The sequence below is a fragment of the Pezoporus flaviventris genome, unplaced genomic scaffold (genome assembly GCF_033815535.1).
Source record: "Pezoporus flaviventris isolate CSIRO_AGI_PZ_B2104156 unplaced genomic scaffold, CSIRO_AGI_Pfla_v1 ptg000016l, whole genome shotgun sequence".
Lineage (NCBI taxonomy): Eukaryota > Metazoa > Chordata > Aves > Psittaciformes > Psittacidae > Pezoporus > Pezoporus flaviventris.
Genome location: NW_026892564.1, coordinates 7,631,799 through 7,647,643, shown reverse-complemented (window position 1 = coordinate 7,647,643; position 15,845 = coordinate 7,631,799). Strand labels below are relative to the sequence as shown.

The following is a 15,845-nucleotide window of genomic DNA, read 5'->3' as shown; positions in this document are numbered from 1 at the left end:
ACCACCGAAACTCAGCGAGAGCTTCTAAATATACGCCAAGATGTGTAAAATAAAACACTACAAATGTGAACGTCTTCTGGAAAACAGAATGATCTTTTATTCTCAAGTTATTAAGTCAAAATTAATACCAAGTTTTTGGTGTTCCCTTTCTCAGCCTCTCTCCGCCGACGAGTCGCTGCCAAGCGCTGGGAATGCAGGGCGGCCCTGGCACACCCCCCGACATAGCTCCCGTCCTGCAGCTCCGCAGGGTGCACCCGGGACCACCGTTCGCCCTGCCCCGGCGCTCATCCCTTCGCTCCGCACTGCCCCAGCGCCCCCTACCTGCGGGGCGCCGGGACGGAGGCAGGCCCTCCGCCCACCGCTGGCCACTGGGAGCCGCTGCTGCCGCTCCGCCTGGTCCGGTCCCGTCGGAGGGCTTCGTGGAGGCTCAGTGCCCCGTGTGCGGCTCCCGTCCCTTGCAGGCCGCAGAACATGGGCTTCTTGGGCAGGCTGCCGGCACTGACAAAAGTTCTCGGGGCGGCTGCGGGCCGGGGCGGCGGAGCTTGGCGGCTGTCGGGACTGCCCTGCTCGGGGGGCCCGCTCCCATGCTGGGCTGCCGCTACTCGCAGCCCGCTGCCTGGCGGCCGAGCCGCCTCCTCTCGGGCGCTGGGCGAGTACGAGGAGGTTTTTAGGTCTTCGCTGGCGGAGCCGGAGAAGGTGTGGGGAGCAGCCGCCGAGCAGATACACTGGTACAAGCCCTGGGACCGGGCCCTGGAGAGTGGCCGCCCGGGGCGCTCCTCCTGGTGAGTCTGCTCTGCGCGGGGCCGGGGCGAGCGCGGTAGGGCAGCGCTCAGCTGTAGCGGGGAGGGCAGCCTGCCGAAGGGGGCGCGGGTGTGCTGCGTCGTGCGGTTAACGCAGAACTGCCCCAGCACTGGTGGTGCGTGGTCAGTGTGCCATGGCTGATGAAGGAGGTGGCTGCAGAGAGTGGAGGGGTTTAATTATTACGTTTGGTTAAGCTTAATGATTAAAAGTCGCATGGATGAGTGTGTCGGGGTGAGAGAGGAGTTGTCGTGTGTGGCAGGTGTGACATACACGTGTGTCAGCCCGTGTATGTCTGAGGGATGCATGTGAGTGCACCTGATGTCCTCTCATAGGACCTCTTTTGGGCATAGGGACTGGCTGCTATAAGCCTAGGAAACTGGGCATGGGGTGCCAGGGGACGTGGGTGCATGGAAACACAGGAGTTGTGGCTTTCAGAGGTGTTTAGTCTTAGACACTAAGCAGGTAATAATTTAGAGGATGTGGTTAAGATAAAGTTTGGTGAAAGTACTGTCATTGTAATACACATATATCTGTGGTGTAATATATATATATGTGTGGTGAATGGCAAACTGACTAAGACAGAATATGACACCCTTCTTGTAAATTACCAGATAGGTTTTCCAGTACTTTCTCAAAGGCAATTTACCTGTTAAAATTTTATGTTGACTACAAACACATGTTTTCAGTAAGGTCACATCATGCTTTTTGATCTTTTCCAATGAGAAACTGATGCAAGATAAAAAAGGCAATGAGGATCATCTTTGGTACATTGATATTCTTTGCCACTTTTAGGTATTTCTAGTTTAATTTAAAAAGACATTTAAAAATAATAATTCTAAAAGTGGAATTAAAAATATTAATCATTCTTAAATCTGCCCAAATGAAGAAATGCAGAACCTGTTGAATGGAGTTTAGTTTCTTATCGGTCTGATGTTACTCTGTGGCACCTCTAGTAGTGAAAATTGTTTATATGTCATAAGCTGAATGTTAAATGGCACCAGCCAGGCTAAAGCTTATGAAGTCAGCAGGGCTGTGTGACAGTGAGAAGTCTTAAAATGGATGGATAGAGTCCACTGACCTTGATTTCTAGGTCACGGCACTATTCAAAAAGGGCAGGTAGGTAGTATTGCTTGCATAGCAATAGAGAACAGAGGTCTAGAGAAGAGTCTGAAGCACAAGTCTTCTGAGGAGCAGCTGAGGGAATTGAGGCTGTTTAGATGGAGAAAAGGAGGCTCGGAGAAGACCTTATTGTTCTCTACAACTACCTGAAGGAAGGTTGTAGTGAGGTGGGGGTTGATCTCTTCTGCCAAATAACAAGTGATAGGATGAGAGGAAATGGCCTCAAGTTGTACCAGGGGAGATTTAGATTGGATATTAGGAACGATTTCTTCACCAGAAGGGTTGTCAAACGCTGGAACAGGCTGTCCTGAGTCACCCTCTCTTGAGGTGTTTAAAAGATGTGTAGATGTAGCAACTGAGGGACATGGCTGTGTCGCAGGCTTGGCAGTGCCAAGCGAATGGTTGGACTTGATGATTTTAGAGCTCTTTTCCAGCCTAAAGAGTTCTATGATTCTGTGATTAAAGACCAATAAAGCTCACTGGTTCTTGCATTCCTGAACAGAATAGTGAGAATAATGAAGCAGTCAATACAATGGTTATGTTATAAGAACTAAGGTATGAGAATATAATATAGAAGACATGCTCAAGAGAATGGTTTTGCTATTCAGTTCTGTTAAACAAATGTGGTTTGACTTGTTGAGCATGATAAGCTTGCCTGCTGAAAGTAACATGGTTAGGTCTTCATGAAGCATTGTGATTTATCAGGTGGAAGTTAGTTGGCCTTATGGCAGGGATAACTGAAGAGAATTTCCTGGGCTGAAGTCAGACTTGTCTTCTAAGGTTCTTTTCTGTCCTCACTTCTCACTTTCATCTTTCTCCCTCTGTGGATGCAAATTGCCACAGACTGAAATTATCTTGTTAACGTGAGCAAATACCTGAAGGGAGGGTGTGCAGACAGTGGAGCCAGCCTCTTTTCAGTGGTGCCCAGGGACAGGACAAGAGGCAAGGGGCACAAACTGTAATACAGGAGGTTTCTTCTGAACGTCAGGAAACATTTTCTAAATGTGAGGGTGACTGAGCAGTGGCACAGAGTTAGTGGGGTCTTCATCCTTGGAGATACTCAAAATGGTCCTGGGCAACCAGCTCTAGGTGGCTCTGCTTGAGCAGGGGGGTTGTACCCTCCAGAGGTTCCTTCTGCCCTCAGTCAGATGTCAAGGCTCTGAAGACTCAACAACAGGCCCTAATTATTGTTTCCATGCCGGGTATCTGTTGAACTGTTGTGGATAATAAAACATTAAGCAATTTGAAGTTGTATAATCCTCTTTAATGTATTAATTTGCAACATGCAATTTTATTTCTTTTTTAAATTTAAGTTCCCCTTAAGTGATAACAGGCTGGATGTCATACTAATGTAGTACTGTAATGCCTCTGAAGTACCAGATAGTTAACCAGCATTCAGTATGCTCAGCAGGATGAAGATAAGGAAGTTCTTTGAGGAAAAGACTTACTATAAGAGAGAGGATACAAGCGGCTCTTTCAGAGGACATGCTGAAGAGAAAACAAAGAGGATGAAACATAACTGAGGAGGAGTCCAGGATTCCAAGAAAAGCATAGCTTGCTGGTCTAACAGGGTAAAGATGTAGCTGTAGTTCTGAGGTTTACTGAGGAAACAGCTTACAGAGACCTTAAAAATAGTGTCAAGAAGCTCATGTATATGTTTCTTAGTTAGAATTTGTCTCCAGTTTTGGAGACTTATTATTTGGTTAATTAATAAATACAATTTTTTCAATATCTTTGTTTTTGGCTGCCAAACCTGAGACTTACTTTCCATATATTTTTCAGTCTCATTTGCTTTGGTTGAAGAAATTGAAGGGGGTGGTTAATGTAGTTGTAATGTAGCTATAAGGCAAATTCTTATTTGTCCTCTAAATACTGTAGGAGCATGAAAGAAACATATTTCATGCCCTAGTGCATCTTTAGTCTCTGACATTGGAAATACCAGTATTATGTTAGTGGGATGCAGAATGATTTCCATAAGGTAAGTGGTCAGTGTTGCTTGAGTGAAGCAGAAATCCCAGGTATCATTGACTAACCTGCATAAGTGGCTGGTATGGGTCAAAACACCATCTGGTTTTGTGCACATTAAAAATAAAGAGAAGATCAAAAAAGCATAAATGGTCAAGAAAAGGATGAAGGAATAAAATTGTCTGGTGTAAAAGCCAAAAAGGAGACTGAAGTTTTAAAACTCGTAGAATTTGGCGGCAAAGTTCAGAGGAAAACTGTTATTTGAGTTGGCTTTGAAGGGGTCAAAACTAGAAGCCTTAAAATGCGATAAAGGAGATGTAGATTTTAGATGCTGGAAAGAAAAGTCCAATGCTAAAGATAGTGAAACACTTGAATGGATTATTTTTGAATCTTGTGGAATCCCTGTTGTAAAGGTTAAAGCACATATTTCCTTAGGAATGTGGAAATGGTTTTTCCTAATGCATGTAGGCATGTGGCAATTTTGCAAGGTAGGTTTTTTATTCTAAGACATAAATGCAATATAAAATCCCATCTGAACTTTAGGAATGTTGCACAGATTGGTATTCAAATGTTGCTTACACTTTTAAAAAACAAGACAGGATCAATTAACATAATATTATCTCAGAATATCTAATATTGACATGGTTTTGTCTAACATTTTATTCAGCTTCTGTTCTCACTTCATCTAGAAAATAATTCAATTGATTCCTGGGGACCTGGCTTGGGGAAGTGTGTGTACCCTGCATGGCATAAAGGATTTTAGCAATATGCATTTTTATACTTATGGTGCAAAGTAATTTTAATGTAGTTCTTTTCTTTTGCATGTATGCCAGCTTTATTCAGAGCCTTTAGTTTCTTTCTTTTTTTTTTTTAATTCTTGATTATCTTTGCTTTGGAGCTGTTAAAGACTGAAAATTGTCTCTGAATGCAGCTACTTTGATTCTTAAGATAGCAGGTAGTGTTGGAAATTAAAGCATAGCTTTCGAATATTTGAGTAAACTAAGGCATAATTACATGTTACCTTCTTCCCTACTGTACTTATTTCTTTATGAGGAAGTAGGCTGTTGTCACACCCAGAAAAATACCGAATGCAGTAAAAAACCTTCCAGACTGCAGATGGTAGATGTTAAGCTGCATTTAATGGGAGTCCTGCTACAGAAGATGTGAACTTTCATGCCCTCTTTTACTGTTACCCCCTAAAAGGTTATCAGAGTAGTCTTTTAAAATATGATTAAAGAGGTAAGTGCATGTGCTTGAGATTCCTGTGAAAACATGCAAACTCTGCGAGACCTCGGGCTGAGATGAGACTGGAGTTGCTGAGCCCCAGTGATGGAGAGGCAGTAAGTCTGAGGTGACTGCTGTAGGAAGCTTTAAAGAAGCTCATGAAGGTCCTAATGATTAACCAGACTCAAATTATTAAAAAGATGCCTTTTTAGATTTAAGTTATGCATAATGTGGACAATCAAAAGCTGCTGCTTTCATGGATGTGTGGGAAAGAAGACTTATCAAAAGGATAGGTAGATGCTGTCAGAGTGTTAGAATCATAGAATCAGCTGGATGGAAAAGGCCTTTAAGTTCATCAAGTCCAACCGTTACCCCAGGACTGCCAAGTCCCACACTAAACCATGTCACTTAAGGGCCTCATCTACATGGTTTTTGAACACTTCCAGGGAACGTGGTTCCACCACTTTCCTCAGCAGCCTGTTCCAATGCCTGAATAACCTTTCAGTGAAGAAATTTTTCCTAATATCCAATATAAACTTCCCCTGGCACAGCTTGAGGCTGTTACCTCTTGTCCTATCACATGTTACTTGTGAGAAGAGAGCAGCCACCTCCTTTTCCTCCTTAAATCTTATTGGTATAAATGTTACAGTGAAGGAAGCTGGTTTGATACCATAAACAATTTTAAATTCTGTCAGTTTTGACAGGAAGAATCCTATAATTTGTTTTCCACCACAGCACGAGTGGGTGGTATTTGAGCTCTTCAGAGACTGCTGGTGAACTGAATGCAGTTTCTTTTATGTATTAGAGTTATTACTGTGTATTCTTTTTATTTGTTTTACTCCTCCTCTGTTTATCAAATATTAGTAATTTCTCAGCATTGGGATCACAGCCTAAAATAAGGTTCTTCAGACTTGAGTTTAGTTGGTAAGCCGCACTGAGATAATTGTCTGGTTAGCACCAGATTAGCATTTTGCAGTCCTGCTTATTATGGCAAAATTTACTGGCAGCTCTTACAAATATCCTGCAGATCCACCTCTGATCTTTCTGAAGTCTACTGGAATATGTTCTTTTTGATCCTAGACCTCTGTTTTAAATAGGAGTATCTCATTGATGTCCTTAGTCCAAGATGGGGTGTCATGGTTTAACCTTGTTAGTACCACGCAGCTGCTCAATTTCTCCCCCACTACCCCCCCCCCCGCCCCTAGCCCCAGTGGGATGGAAGAGAATTGGAAAAAGGTAAAAGCTATTGGTTGAGTTCAGAATGGTTTAATAACTGGGGAAAAAAAAAAAATAAAAGGAAAAAGTAGAAGACAATAAAAACAACAACAATAAATGTGGTGAAAAATCTTGACTTAGAGTAAGCACTACTTAGCAACAGCTGAAACATTGGTGTGTTATTCTCAGGCTAAATCCAAAACACAGCACTGTACCAGGTACTAGGAAGAAAATTAACTCTATCCCAGCCAAAACCAGTATACTGCATCCTGGTTTCATGCTCCTGTTTCTTTCCAGCTAAAGTTTGTTCAAAGAAATCAAAGTTGCCCATAGGTAACACCTCCTTGAGAATTGGATCACCAGAAGTTTGTAGTAGCACAGGGCAGGTTTTCAAAGCCAGCTTTTATTTGTTAGCTGGAATGAGGTATTTGAGCATATCCTTGGGTAAAAGTAGAGAAGCAAAAGTCTTGCAGTTGTGGTCTCAGTAGGTGCATCTGTGCTTCTCTGATCCCATAAGAGGTTCCCGCTTTCTGAATGGGGTAGCAGAGCTCTCATCAGACTAACCATATAGTCTTGAGGGTATGTCATGGTTCAAGCCCAGCTGGCAACCCAGAACCATGCAGCTGCTTGCTCATTCCCCCCCCCCCCACCCTTCCTCCCCCCACTCCCAGAGGGATGGGGAGGAGAATCAAAAGAATGTAACTCCCGTGGGTTGAGATAAGAGCAGTCCAGTAACTAAGGTACAACACAAATCACTGCTGCTACCACCAATGATAATAATGATAAGGGAAATAACAAGGGAAGAGAATACAACTGCTCCCCACCCGCTGACCGATACCCAGCCCGACCCGAGCAGTGATCTAACCCTTCTGGGTAACTGCCCCCAGTTTATATAGTGGGCATGATGTGCTGTGGTATGGAATACCTCTTTGGCTAGGTTGGGTCTGGTGTCCTGTTTCTGCTTCCTCTCACCTTCCTCTCCTCCCTGGCAGAGCATGAGACTCAGAAAGTCCTTGGTAAGACTAAACATTACTGAGCAGCAACTAAAAACATCGGTGTTATCAGCGTTGTTCCCAGGCTGAAGTCAAAACCACAGCACTGCACCAGCTACTAAGAAGGAGAAAAGTGACCGCTACTGCTGAACCCAGGACAGGGTATTTCTGTTTTGACCTGCAGTCACATCTTTGCCACATATTTATTTGCAGGTGATAGTTAAAAATTTATGTGTCAGTGTGATATTGCCATGTGTCTTTAGAAGAATCTAAGCTCTAGTGCTTGCTCCTGTTTTCACTGTTCTCAGTAGTAGCCCAGGTTCTGTGCTCCCTTGTTCCCTCGTTGATATCATCCTACAGTGATTTGCTATAAAATCAGTGGAGAACACAACTTTTATGACAGTAATACAGAATTTTCTGTATTACATGAAACAAAACTGGATCCTTTATTGTTCATAGAGTTACTCTTTTACAGGAAGCAATTTGTAGTAGAGTGTGGTTTTGGTAGTTTCCTGGTCCTTAACTTTCTCCTTAGTAGTGGTGTAGCAAAGGAGTTGCAGGAAAAGATTGCTGCATCCTAAACATCCTAACTCCTAATTCAATAATTGCTATTCTTTGACAATAAAGACTATCCCATAGCATGTGTGCATGTGGATATATGAGTACTACCTAAAATACTCTAGTTTAGAGCAGTCATTTACTATACAGGAAAGGTGAAGAAAATACTTTTAAACTAGTAGTGGCTTAATTTAGGCTCTCTGTTTTTACTTCTAGTTACATTATAACAATACACTGTCACAGTAGGGCATCCCCGCAGAACTTTTCTGAAACTTTCAAATATGTTTTTTCCATTTCTTTTTTGCTGTAGAGAGATATGTGCAGATAGAAAAAGAAATACAGAACATTATTTAGCGTGAACTTTAATTTTTAGATTGTGCCATCTCTCAGTAGAGTCATCACTGTAGCTGATGTCTTCTGTATTTTTTTACTTGAGGATTATGCTGCACTTGGTTGTTTATTCAAGCCCTCCTCAATGTAAAATGACAATGAAAATGAAACCTGAGTTTGTGAAGTGTTTTTTCTTAATTAGAAGATGAGAATTTTTTGGCTGTTGAAGAGGCTATGACACGTCCCTTTAGAGGGGATTTTGAGTCACTGATGTAAAACATGGTAACGTCAAATGGATTATGAATGTCAGACAAATTTATAAGATTTTATAACTGTTGGGTTCAGTTTCATTTAGATACAGATGCTTATATGCTTGACTGTTACTGCTAAGAGATGAATAAGAACATTTTGATTCCTAAAACTGTTCTTAAAAATGGTATGAGCTTGCCAACACAAAGTAGTGCGATAATGTATTTTCATAATGTCAGGTTATTTTATGTGAATGTATGCTCTTTCTGTGAAACCTTAGTTATAAAAATCAGAATGATTGATGCAAAAGCAGTTAAATTAAGACCAAGTTTAGCAAATTCTTAGTTAAGTCAATTAAGGTACAGGAGTTTTGATATTGTCAGTAAGGGGCTTATTTAGCTTGTTGAGTAAATTGCTAGTTTATAGAATAAAAAATGACTTCCTGACCTGAGTATAATGTTTTATGAGCTATATTTTAATTCAGTGCTCTCATTCCCCCTAAACTGAAAAAAAAAAAAAAGAAAAAAAAAGGTATTTGTTTGGAAGGCTGGCTGTTACATACTTACAACTTCTCTTTTTAGGTTTGTAGGTGGAGAGCTGAATATCTGTTACAATGCTGTAGATCGTCATGTTGAGAATGGACAAGGAGACAAAATTGCTATTATTTATGACAGTCCTGTAACAAATACCAAGGAGAAAATAACATATAAGGAGCTTCTTGAACAGGTATGTTTGAGAATAACCTTGTTACTGAAAATATGCGGTAAATATTTCACAGCAGGAAGGTACTACAGAGGTAGAAATGTTCTACCTTGTTAGGCTGTTCCTTTTGCTGCTTTTGCTGTGCTCAGTATTAAATTGTAAGCTTAGCTGCCTGTACCCTGTACTAGTTATACTACATCTAAGAGGTTTTGATCTTCTTTTAGTTCTTCTTCTGCAGTTTATATTCCTGGTGGGTTAAATTTGAAACTTAACTATTGGATTTCTCCCCTCCCTCCCACCCCGCCCCCCCCCCCCAACAGTTCTTATTTCATATTTAAAAGAGTAAAGCAAATACTAGTCAAGTCACTTGACAGTTGCTACAATAAACAAAAATAGAGTTCTGCAGAAATGAACTATTGCTATTGTTATATGCTATTGCTGCATATAACTGAGTGTTAAACCAAATTAAATTGGTTTTACAGTTGGAGGGAGGAACTCTAAAGAAAGCTGTTTCACCTGCCCAATTATAGGCTGCAGTAGGGATGTTGCACTGGGGATGTTGCAGTAGGGATGCTGCAGTGGAGATGCTTATGGTGCTGCGCTAGTTTTCTGTCCAGAAAGTGTGGATTTTGACTTCCCTGTTGGCTGGGGTAGCTTACTCCCAGCTGGGGTGGTGAATACTCAGTTCTGCGTCAGCCCATTCAGATTTTCTCAGTGCCTGACTGCGGCTTGTTGCCACCATGGGTGTTTGCAGTCTGCCCTATTCAGTGTTTTCCATGCTTTCAGCTGTCAGCTGGTGCTTTGCTATCACGCTGCTCCTCTGTTTAGCTGGCTTTTTTCTTCCAGTTTTATATAGCAGTTGCACTTAACACTAAGTACAAAGAAATGTTGGAGTCAGACTCATGTTCTTCCTTAATACATCTTGCACATGGAAATACATTACAGTCACTTCACTTAGGCACGCAGTGTCTGGTGTAATGTGGACCTATGGTTTTAAAGGTGAAATGAAATTCACAATACAGTAATTCAGTTTGTGAGGATTTTATTCCACTGATGCAAGAAAAGAGAAGTCATTCAGCTATAAAAAATGATAAACCTGTACTGCACTTTATCTTTTAAGGAAAATATGTAAATCACTTATTCTTCATCAGTATTCTGTTGATTTACCAAGTTCAAACAAGAACATGGAAATTACTGTGAAGTATGCTGGGTCTAGAACAATTAGCTTCAGTGTTTTAAGAAATCAGAGGATTTTAAAAGGGCCCAGCTTCTTATCTAATTTTATTTATTTTTTAATGTAGATATATAGCATACATAATATTACCTTTATGAAATTATAATTTTATAGATACAATCTTGTCATATGCCATATAAATATATACTTAATATGTATACACAATATATATATAAATAAAATCATACATATGTAATTGTATATTGAAATACATGCTTGTTTTCTTTTAATGAAGTTATACAACATTTTAATGTAAATTATATTAAGTGAACTGTTTCTGTAGACATTTCCCCTGAAAAGGAGGGAAAAGTAACCTTTTTAAAGTAGCTTTTGTTTTGCTTTTTAAGCTTGATGTTGGTATTAAGTCTCCTAAGTTTGTGTCTTTGTATTCTTTAGAAGTGTATGAATTGTTTTAGGATATGACAGATTTGTGCAGAATGAGAAAATTTGGTAGTTGGTATCCACATCCTTTCCTTCACATTTTCTCTTGCAGCAGCATTACCAAACCAAATGGAAGAACTGGTTTAAGTTTTCCGGGTATACGTAGCTGAACTCATTCAGAAGTTCATTATAATCTTGCTGGTACTTGAGTCCTATCTAAATACTGTGTTTGAATTCTCTACAGTTTGCTCTTCGCCTTACTCAGGAGGGAATATGAGTGAAAGGCTTCATTTGAGATTAAGGTCTTTTCTGTTGAAGCTTTCTAGTCCACTCTTGTGGAATAAATTTAATGTGGTTTACCTGGTAACTACTGGACACCCAATAACAAAGGTATTCACAAAGAGATCTGCTGAAAATGGGTGACATGGGCTGGTGTATTTGGTGTCATGGATCTTGTAGGTGCAGGAGAGACTTTAACATAAGGCCTACCAAAACCACCGTGGAGCATGGGTGATGATGTTGGCTCAAAGTCCTCAGTCAGTGCTTGTCACTGTGCTCTCAGTCTGCTCAGTGTAAGCTAAAAGTAATATTTTTTGTCATTTTGAAATAGACTTTCAGTGCTCTGAATGTTTCATTTTAGATCAGTGTAAGTGCAGATCAGGCTTATGACCAAAGTGGATGAACCTATTGGCAGGGAAAGAAGCCTTTTGCCTTCTTTCTGGAGCTCCTTTCCCAATTTAAAACAGCCCAACAGTGTGTATTTGCGGTCACACTGTTGTTCAGACTGTCCATATCCAGTGAATGTTTAGTAGTCTGTCTGGGCAGTAATGCCAAACAGACTGATAGTGTAATGAGGATGTCTTTTCAGAGAGCCTGCCTGTTCAAAGTGTCTCCACAAGACATCAGCACTTGAAGTGGTGGAATTCTTTCTGGCTTTTGGTTAACAGAAGTAGAGTTTATAGACAGATTTACCAGAAGTTATATAGGATAACTGTGGGTCACAGCATGGGGAGATGCAGAGTTTTATAGCAGGTTGTATCATTTGTTCCATGATCACACTCATGGTAAGGGTGAGAAAAATGACATAGGTGTTTGGCTGGAGATAATAAGGCTCCTTCAGGAGGGTGGGATAGCTTGAGCTATGTACTCAGAAATCCTGTTGTTTTCAAATTATCCCTATATTTTCTATTTGTTGCACTGCTTTTGAGATCTAAGAGCTACAGTGATGCTGCAATTTTGATGTTAAGCACCACTGAACTACACATAATTGAGAGAAATGTTGGAAGCTTGTGAATGTTTAGTGCCCAACCTGTGGGATCTATTTATTTAGTTAGTTATTTATTCTGTCAGAACTGGACTAGAAGGATTGCAGGCCAATTTCAGCTATTCTTTATTGATGTAAATAATGACAAGATCAGTTTGTGTTGATATTCTGCACAACTAGACTGTCTCTTGGGAAGTCTTGAGAATTACAGTTGCTTAAACTGAAGCTGTATGTAGTGCACACAGTTGCATTTTAAGTGTGTTAATTATACGTTGTTCCAGATGAAATCTTCCAAATGCAGACAGGAGGAATTTGCCAAATTTAAGACATAAACAGTCTTCCAGAATGTACTGATTGGTCTTTTTTCCTTAAATGAGGGTTGAATGTTGGACTGAAGCCAGTGAAATGGGGATGTAGGTGAAAATTTTGGGTATGTCTTGGGAGGTTCTCTAATTGCAGTAGTGAGATGGCAGGAAAAGGTAAGGGAGACACAAATTCTGTTAGAAGTATTACTGAGTCTGAGTAGTATTAGAGAAATATAAAAGTAAGCAGAAGATATAAGTTCATAACCTTTTGTTCATTTACAAACAATTTTTCTGATTGTGTTGGAAAATACTGCCATTTTCAAGTTAAGGTAAAGGTTGTTAGGTGAAAAACCCCTTCTGTTTACATCATTGGGTTTATTCTCTAGAATGCCTCACTTGCTAAAACGAAATCTCAAGAATCTGAGTCTTTGGCAGTTGTTGATGCTTGACAGATCATGCAGACAAAGGCAGTGTGATTTCTCTCTGTGATGCTTTTCAGTAACAATGCGCAGCTAACATATTGAATTCGGTGCTGTAATAAATATTTTCTGAGTGCAGTAACGTGAGAGGATTAGTAAAACCATCAACCCCCAAGCCTCTGACAGCACTGAGTATTACAAGAACATGGATGAGAAAGAAGGGCTTCAGGTTATCAACAGTGGACTGGATGTAATTTCTTCTGGAGGAAGGTTTTTTCATACTTACTCATCCTAAAATTACTCTTCTTCCAAAATAGCTGTATTGGCTATTGCCAGTTTGGATTTATGTGTATATCTGTCATCGTATATATCTGTCATCTCATATCTTCTATATATGACTGAAGAATCACCCAGATTTTTGTTTCTAGTAGTCTTTCTCATTCTTCATGCTTTACTCCATCTTCTTTCTTTGTCTTCGGCCTTGAAAAATGACCAGTTCCTTCTTAGAAATATTTACTTTCATTTCAAGACATATCTTCTCTCAGAGTTGATTTAGAATTAAAACTAGAATACAGACAGAAAATCCTACTGAGACTGACAGCCCTACTTTATCCTCTTTGTCTGGTAAAGCAGTATTATCTTGATAAAACTATGTATTGGACTTCTTTAATACTGGTTGCTCTTATCTTATTTAAATCTTGAATGGCATTCTTCAGTGCCTGTCCTAGAAAGATTTAACTGCAATGTCTCTGGGGTAGCTCTTCAGAAATATCAATATTAGTATTCTTTAAAGGATGAGACTAATCAGGAATTTACAGAGAGTGGTGTCTTGGGTTTTTCACATTCTGCACAAAAGACTTCCAAATGACACTGTAAAAGTCTGAAGAAGTGGCTGGAACTTGATCTCCCCTGACTGAAGATAGTTATACTGCAGCATGTCAATGTCAGCAGTGCCTATAGTAATGTATAATTTGGCGCAGCTTGAGTGGATCAGTGAAGCAAAGCCATGCTGAATTAACTGTGATAAAACCACTATATGTGGTTTCTGAGTTTCGCTTTGGACTAGATTTAGTTTCGTCCTTTGAAATGAATGTCCTATAGCTTACTTCAGAGATGTCTGAACATAGCTGTCCCCCAGATCTTTGTTTCCTTGACTTATGGATTCCTTTATGAAGTGCTGTGCTCACCCTTCATCTGTCTCACTGCTGTTTGATTTCTCTCCCCACTCTGAGTGAATATTGTCTAAATAATGGCCTTTCAGGAGAACGGGTGCTGTAGGAGTTGTTCCTAATACTATGGGCTATCCTTCACACGTACCAGAAACTTTCTGGGCAAATAGTTGTCTGGAACCTATCTCTTCATGTAGAGTGAATGCCATGGCATCACTTCTGATCAAACACTGAATCCGTGCCAAGCTGATAAGTATTAAGGATGCTCCATCTCATCCCAGTCTCTTCCTGGGGACACACAGTCCACAGCCAATCTCCAGGAAAGAAAATGACCCTTCCTAAAAATCCCCAACTTACTCAATGCAAAGAACTCCTAGGCGTCTGAAAAAAGGAGGGACAGATTTCTGCAACTAACTGCAATCCCAGCAGCTGTCTAGCAATCCTTCTGCTTTCTATTTTTCTTGCAATTTGTGGAAGAATGTACCAGCACCACTACCACTACAAGGTAGGTCCTTCACACAGTGCCTTACGCACTGCATTTGAGACAGTGTGGCTAGTGTTTTGTGCAGAAGCTTAGGAGAGCTGTTATCAAGACATGCCACATCCATGACGTCAACAGTTGCCAGGGCTGTGCCTGGCACACAGGCAGAGTTGGGACAGGGCAGAGCTCGTTGCTCTATAGACCTTCTCTCTCAGCCTCTGGGGAATTGTCTCTGAAGGCATAACAGCTCTCACAGTCAATCAAGAGACCTGCACCACCTTTCCACAGCTCTGTGCCCAGTGTCCTAATTGTACCAGAAACCTCCTAAATACAGTCCATGCTCGATACATGTACAGGAAAGGAGTACACACAGGTGGGCATCTGAGTCAGTGATTTTGCAGTTCGCATTGCCTGCTGTAGCAGGCAGTGGGCCAAGGGGGTGTTCCTGCATATTGTCTCATGGGGGTTCCCTGGGAACAGTAAAGAAGAGTAATAGAAGAGTGAAGAGGCTGATGAAGGAGATGGGAGGAGTAGGAAGGAATACTTTCTGTAGTAGTCTTGCGAAAATGACACAGTGGAGAAGGTGAAGAGCAACCTGCTGCCTTTGGTTTAGAGTAATGTGTATGTGACATGGCTCTTTTTACCCTACAAGAAGTATTTCAGGATGTTTCAGGAGCTCTCAGTATTTGAAGAATTCTCTTGTGTTCAGCTTCTATTGAAGGACTGAACACTGGTGAGACCCAGCCATTGTTCAACCCAGGAAGTTCTGAAGTTCCTCTTTTGAGGATTTTGAGTGGAATTTCCATTTTAGTATCTTTGAAGAAGAATTTTTTTGGCATGGACCAAAACTGCTTTTTTTTTTAACTACTAGGGGCAGCCTGGTGATTTACTTCAGAACTGAGTACTTCTCTAGACCTGAACTGCTAATACATATGTACTGTTTGTTTGGTGGCTGGGTAAAAATAAAGCCGTGTTTACAGGGGGCTTGCATTTGATAGAAGTGTAATTTAAGCCCAGATCTTCAAAGCTGAAAACCTACTTGAGTTTCTTATTATATCACTTGGTCTCAAGTGTTTTTATTGCTGAAGTGTCAAATATATTAAAGTGATAGGGCAATCTTAAACTTGAAGACAAGCAGAGAAATAGCATGCTGGTAGGAAAATAGCAACTATAAAATCTTGAGTGATAAAGTAAGCTGTCTTAAAGTAAACCATAAATGACAACACACTGTAACAAAGAGGAATATTTCATGGCTTTAACAGTGTAATGAAATGTCACTACTGACATCTTCCCCGCCTTTTTTTTTAAGAAAGAGTGATTGCTTGGATGTTTCAGGGTTTCCACATCAACCTTAAGGTCAATATAAACCCTTAAAATAAACTGTTCCCTACTCTTCCAAATAGTTGCAGGTACGGTGTTGTATTATCTATATGTAGT

The 15,845-nt window shown here is 40.6% G+C and overlaps 1 protein-coding gene across 4 annotated transcripts in view; it reads left to right on the top strand.

Annotated features, from left to right (window-relative positions):
* Positions 1 to 344: 344 nt before the first annotated feature.
* Positions 345 to 15,845, top strand: part of ACSS3 (acyl-CoA synthetase short chain family member 3) — a 177,698-nt gene continuing 162,197 nt past the window's right edge. For 2 of the 4 annotated variants that reach the window (XR_009743624.1, XM_061454687.1), the window contains exons 1-2: positions 416 to 782; positions 9,035 to 9,179. Coding sequence is in view for 3 of the 4 variants with exons in the window: in XM_061454687.1 (XP_061310671.1) it covers positions 472 to 782; positions 9,035 to 9,179 (456 nt within the window). In the remaining variant the exon portion in view is untranslated. Of the gene's footprint in view, positions 783 to 999; positions 1,107 to 9,034; positions 9,180 to 15,845 lie in introns of those variants that run through there. The other 2 variants (XM_061454688.1, XM_061454689.1) reach the window with 2 other exon arrangements.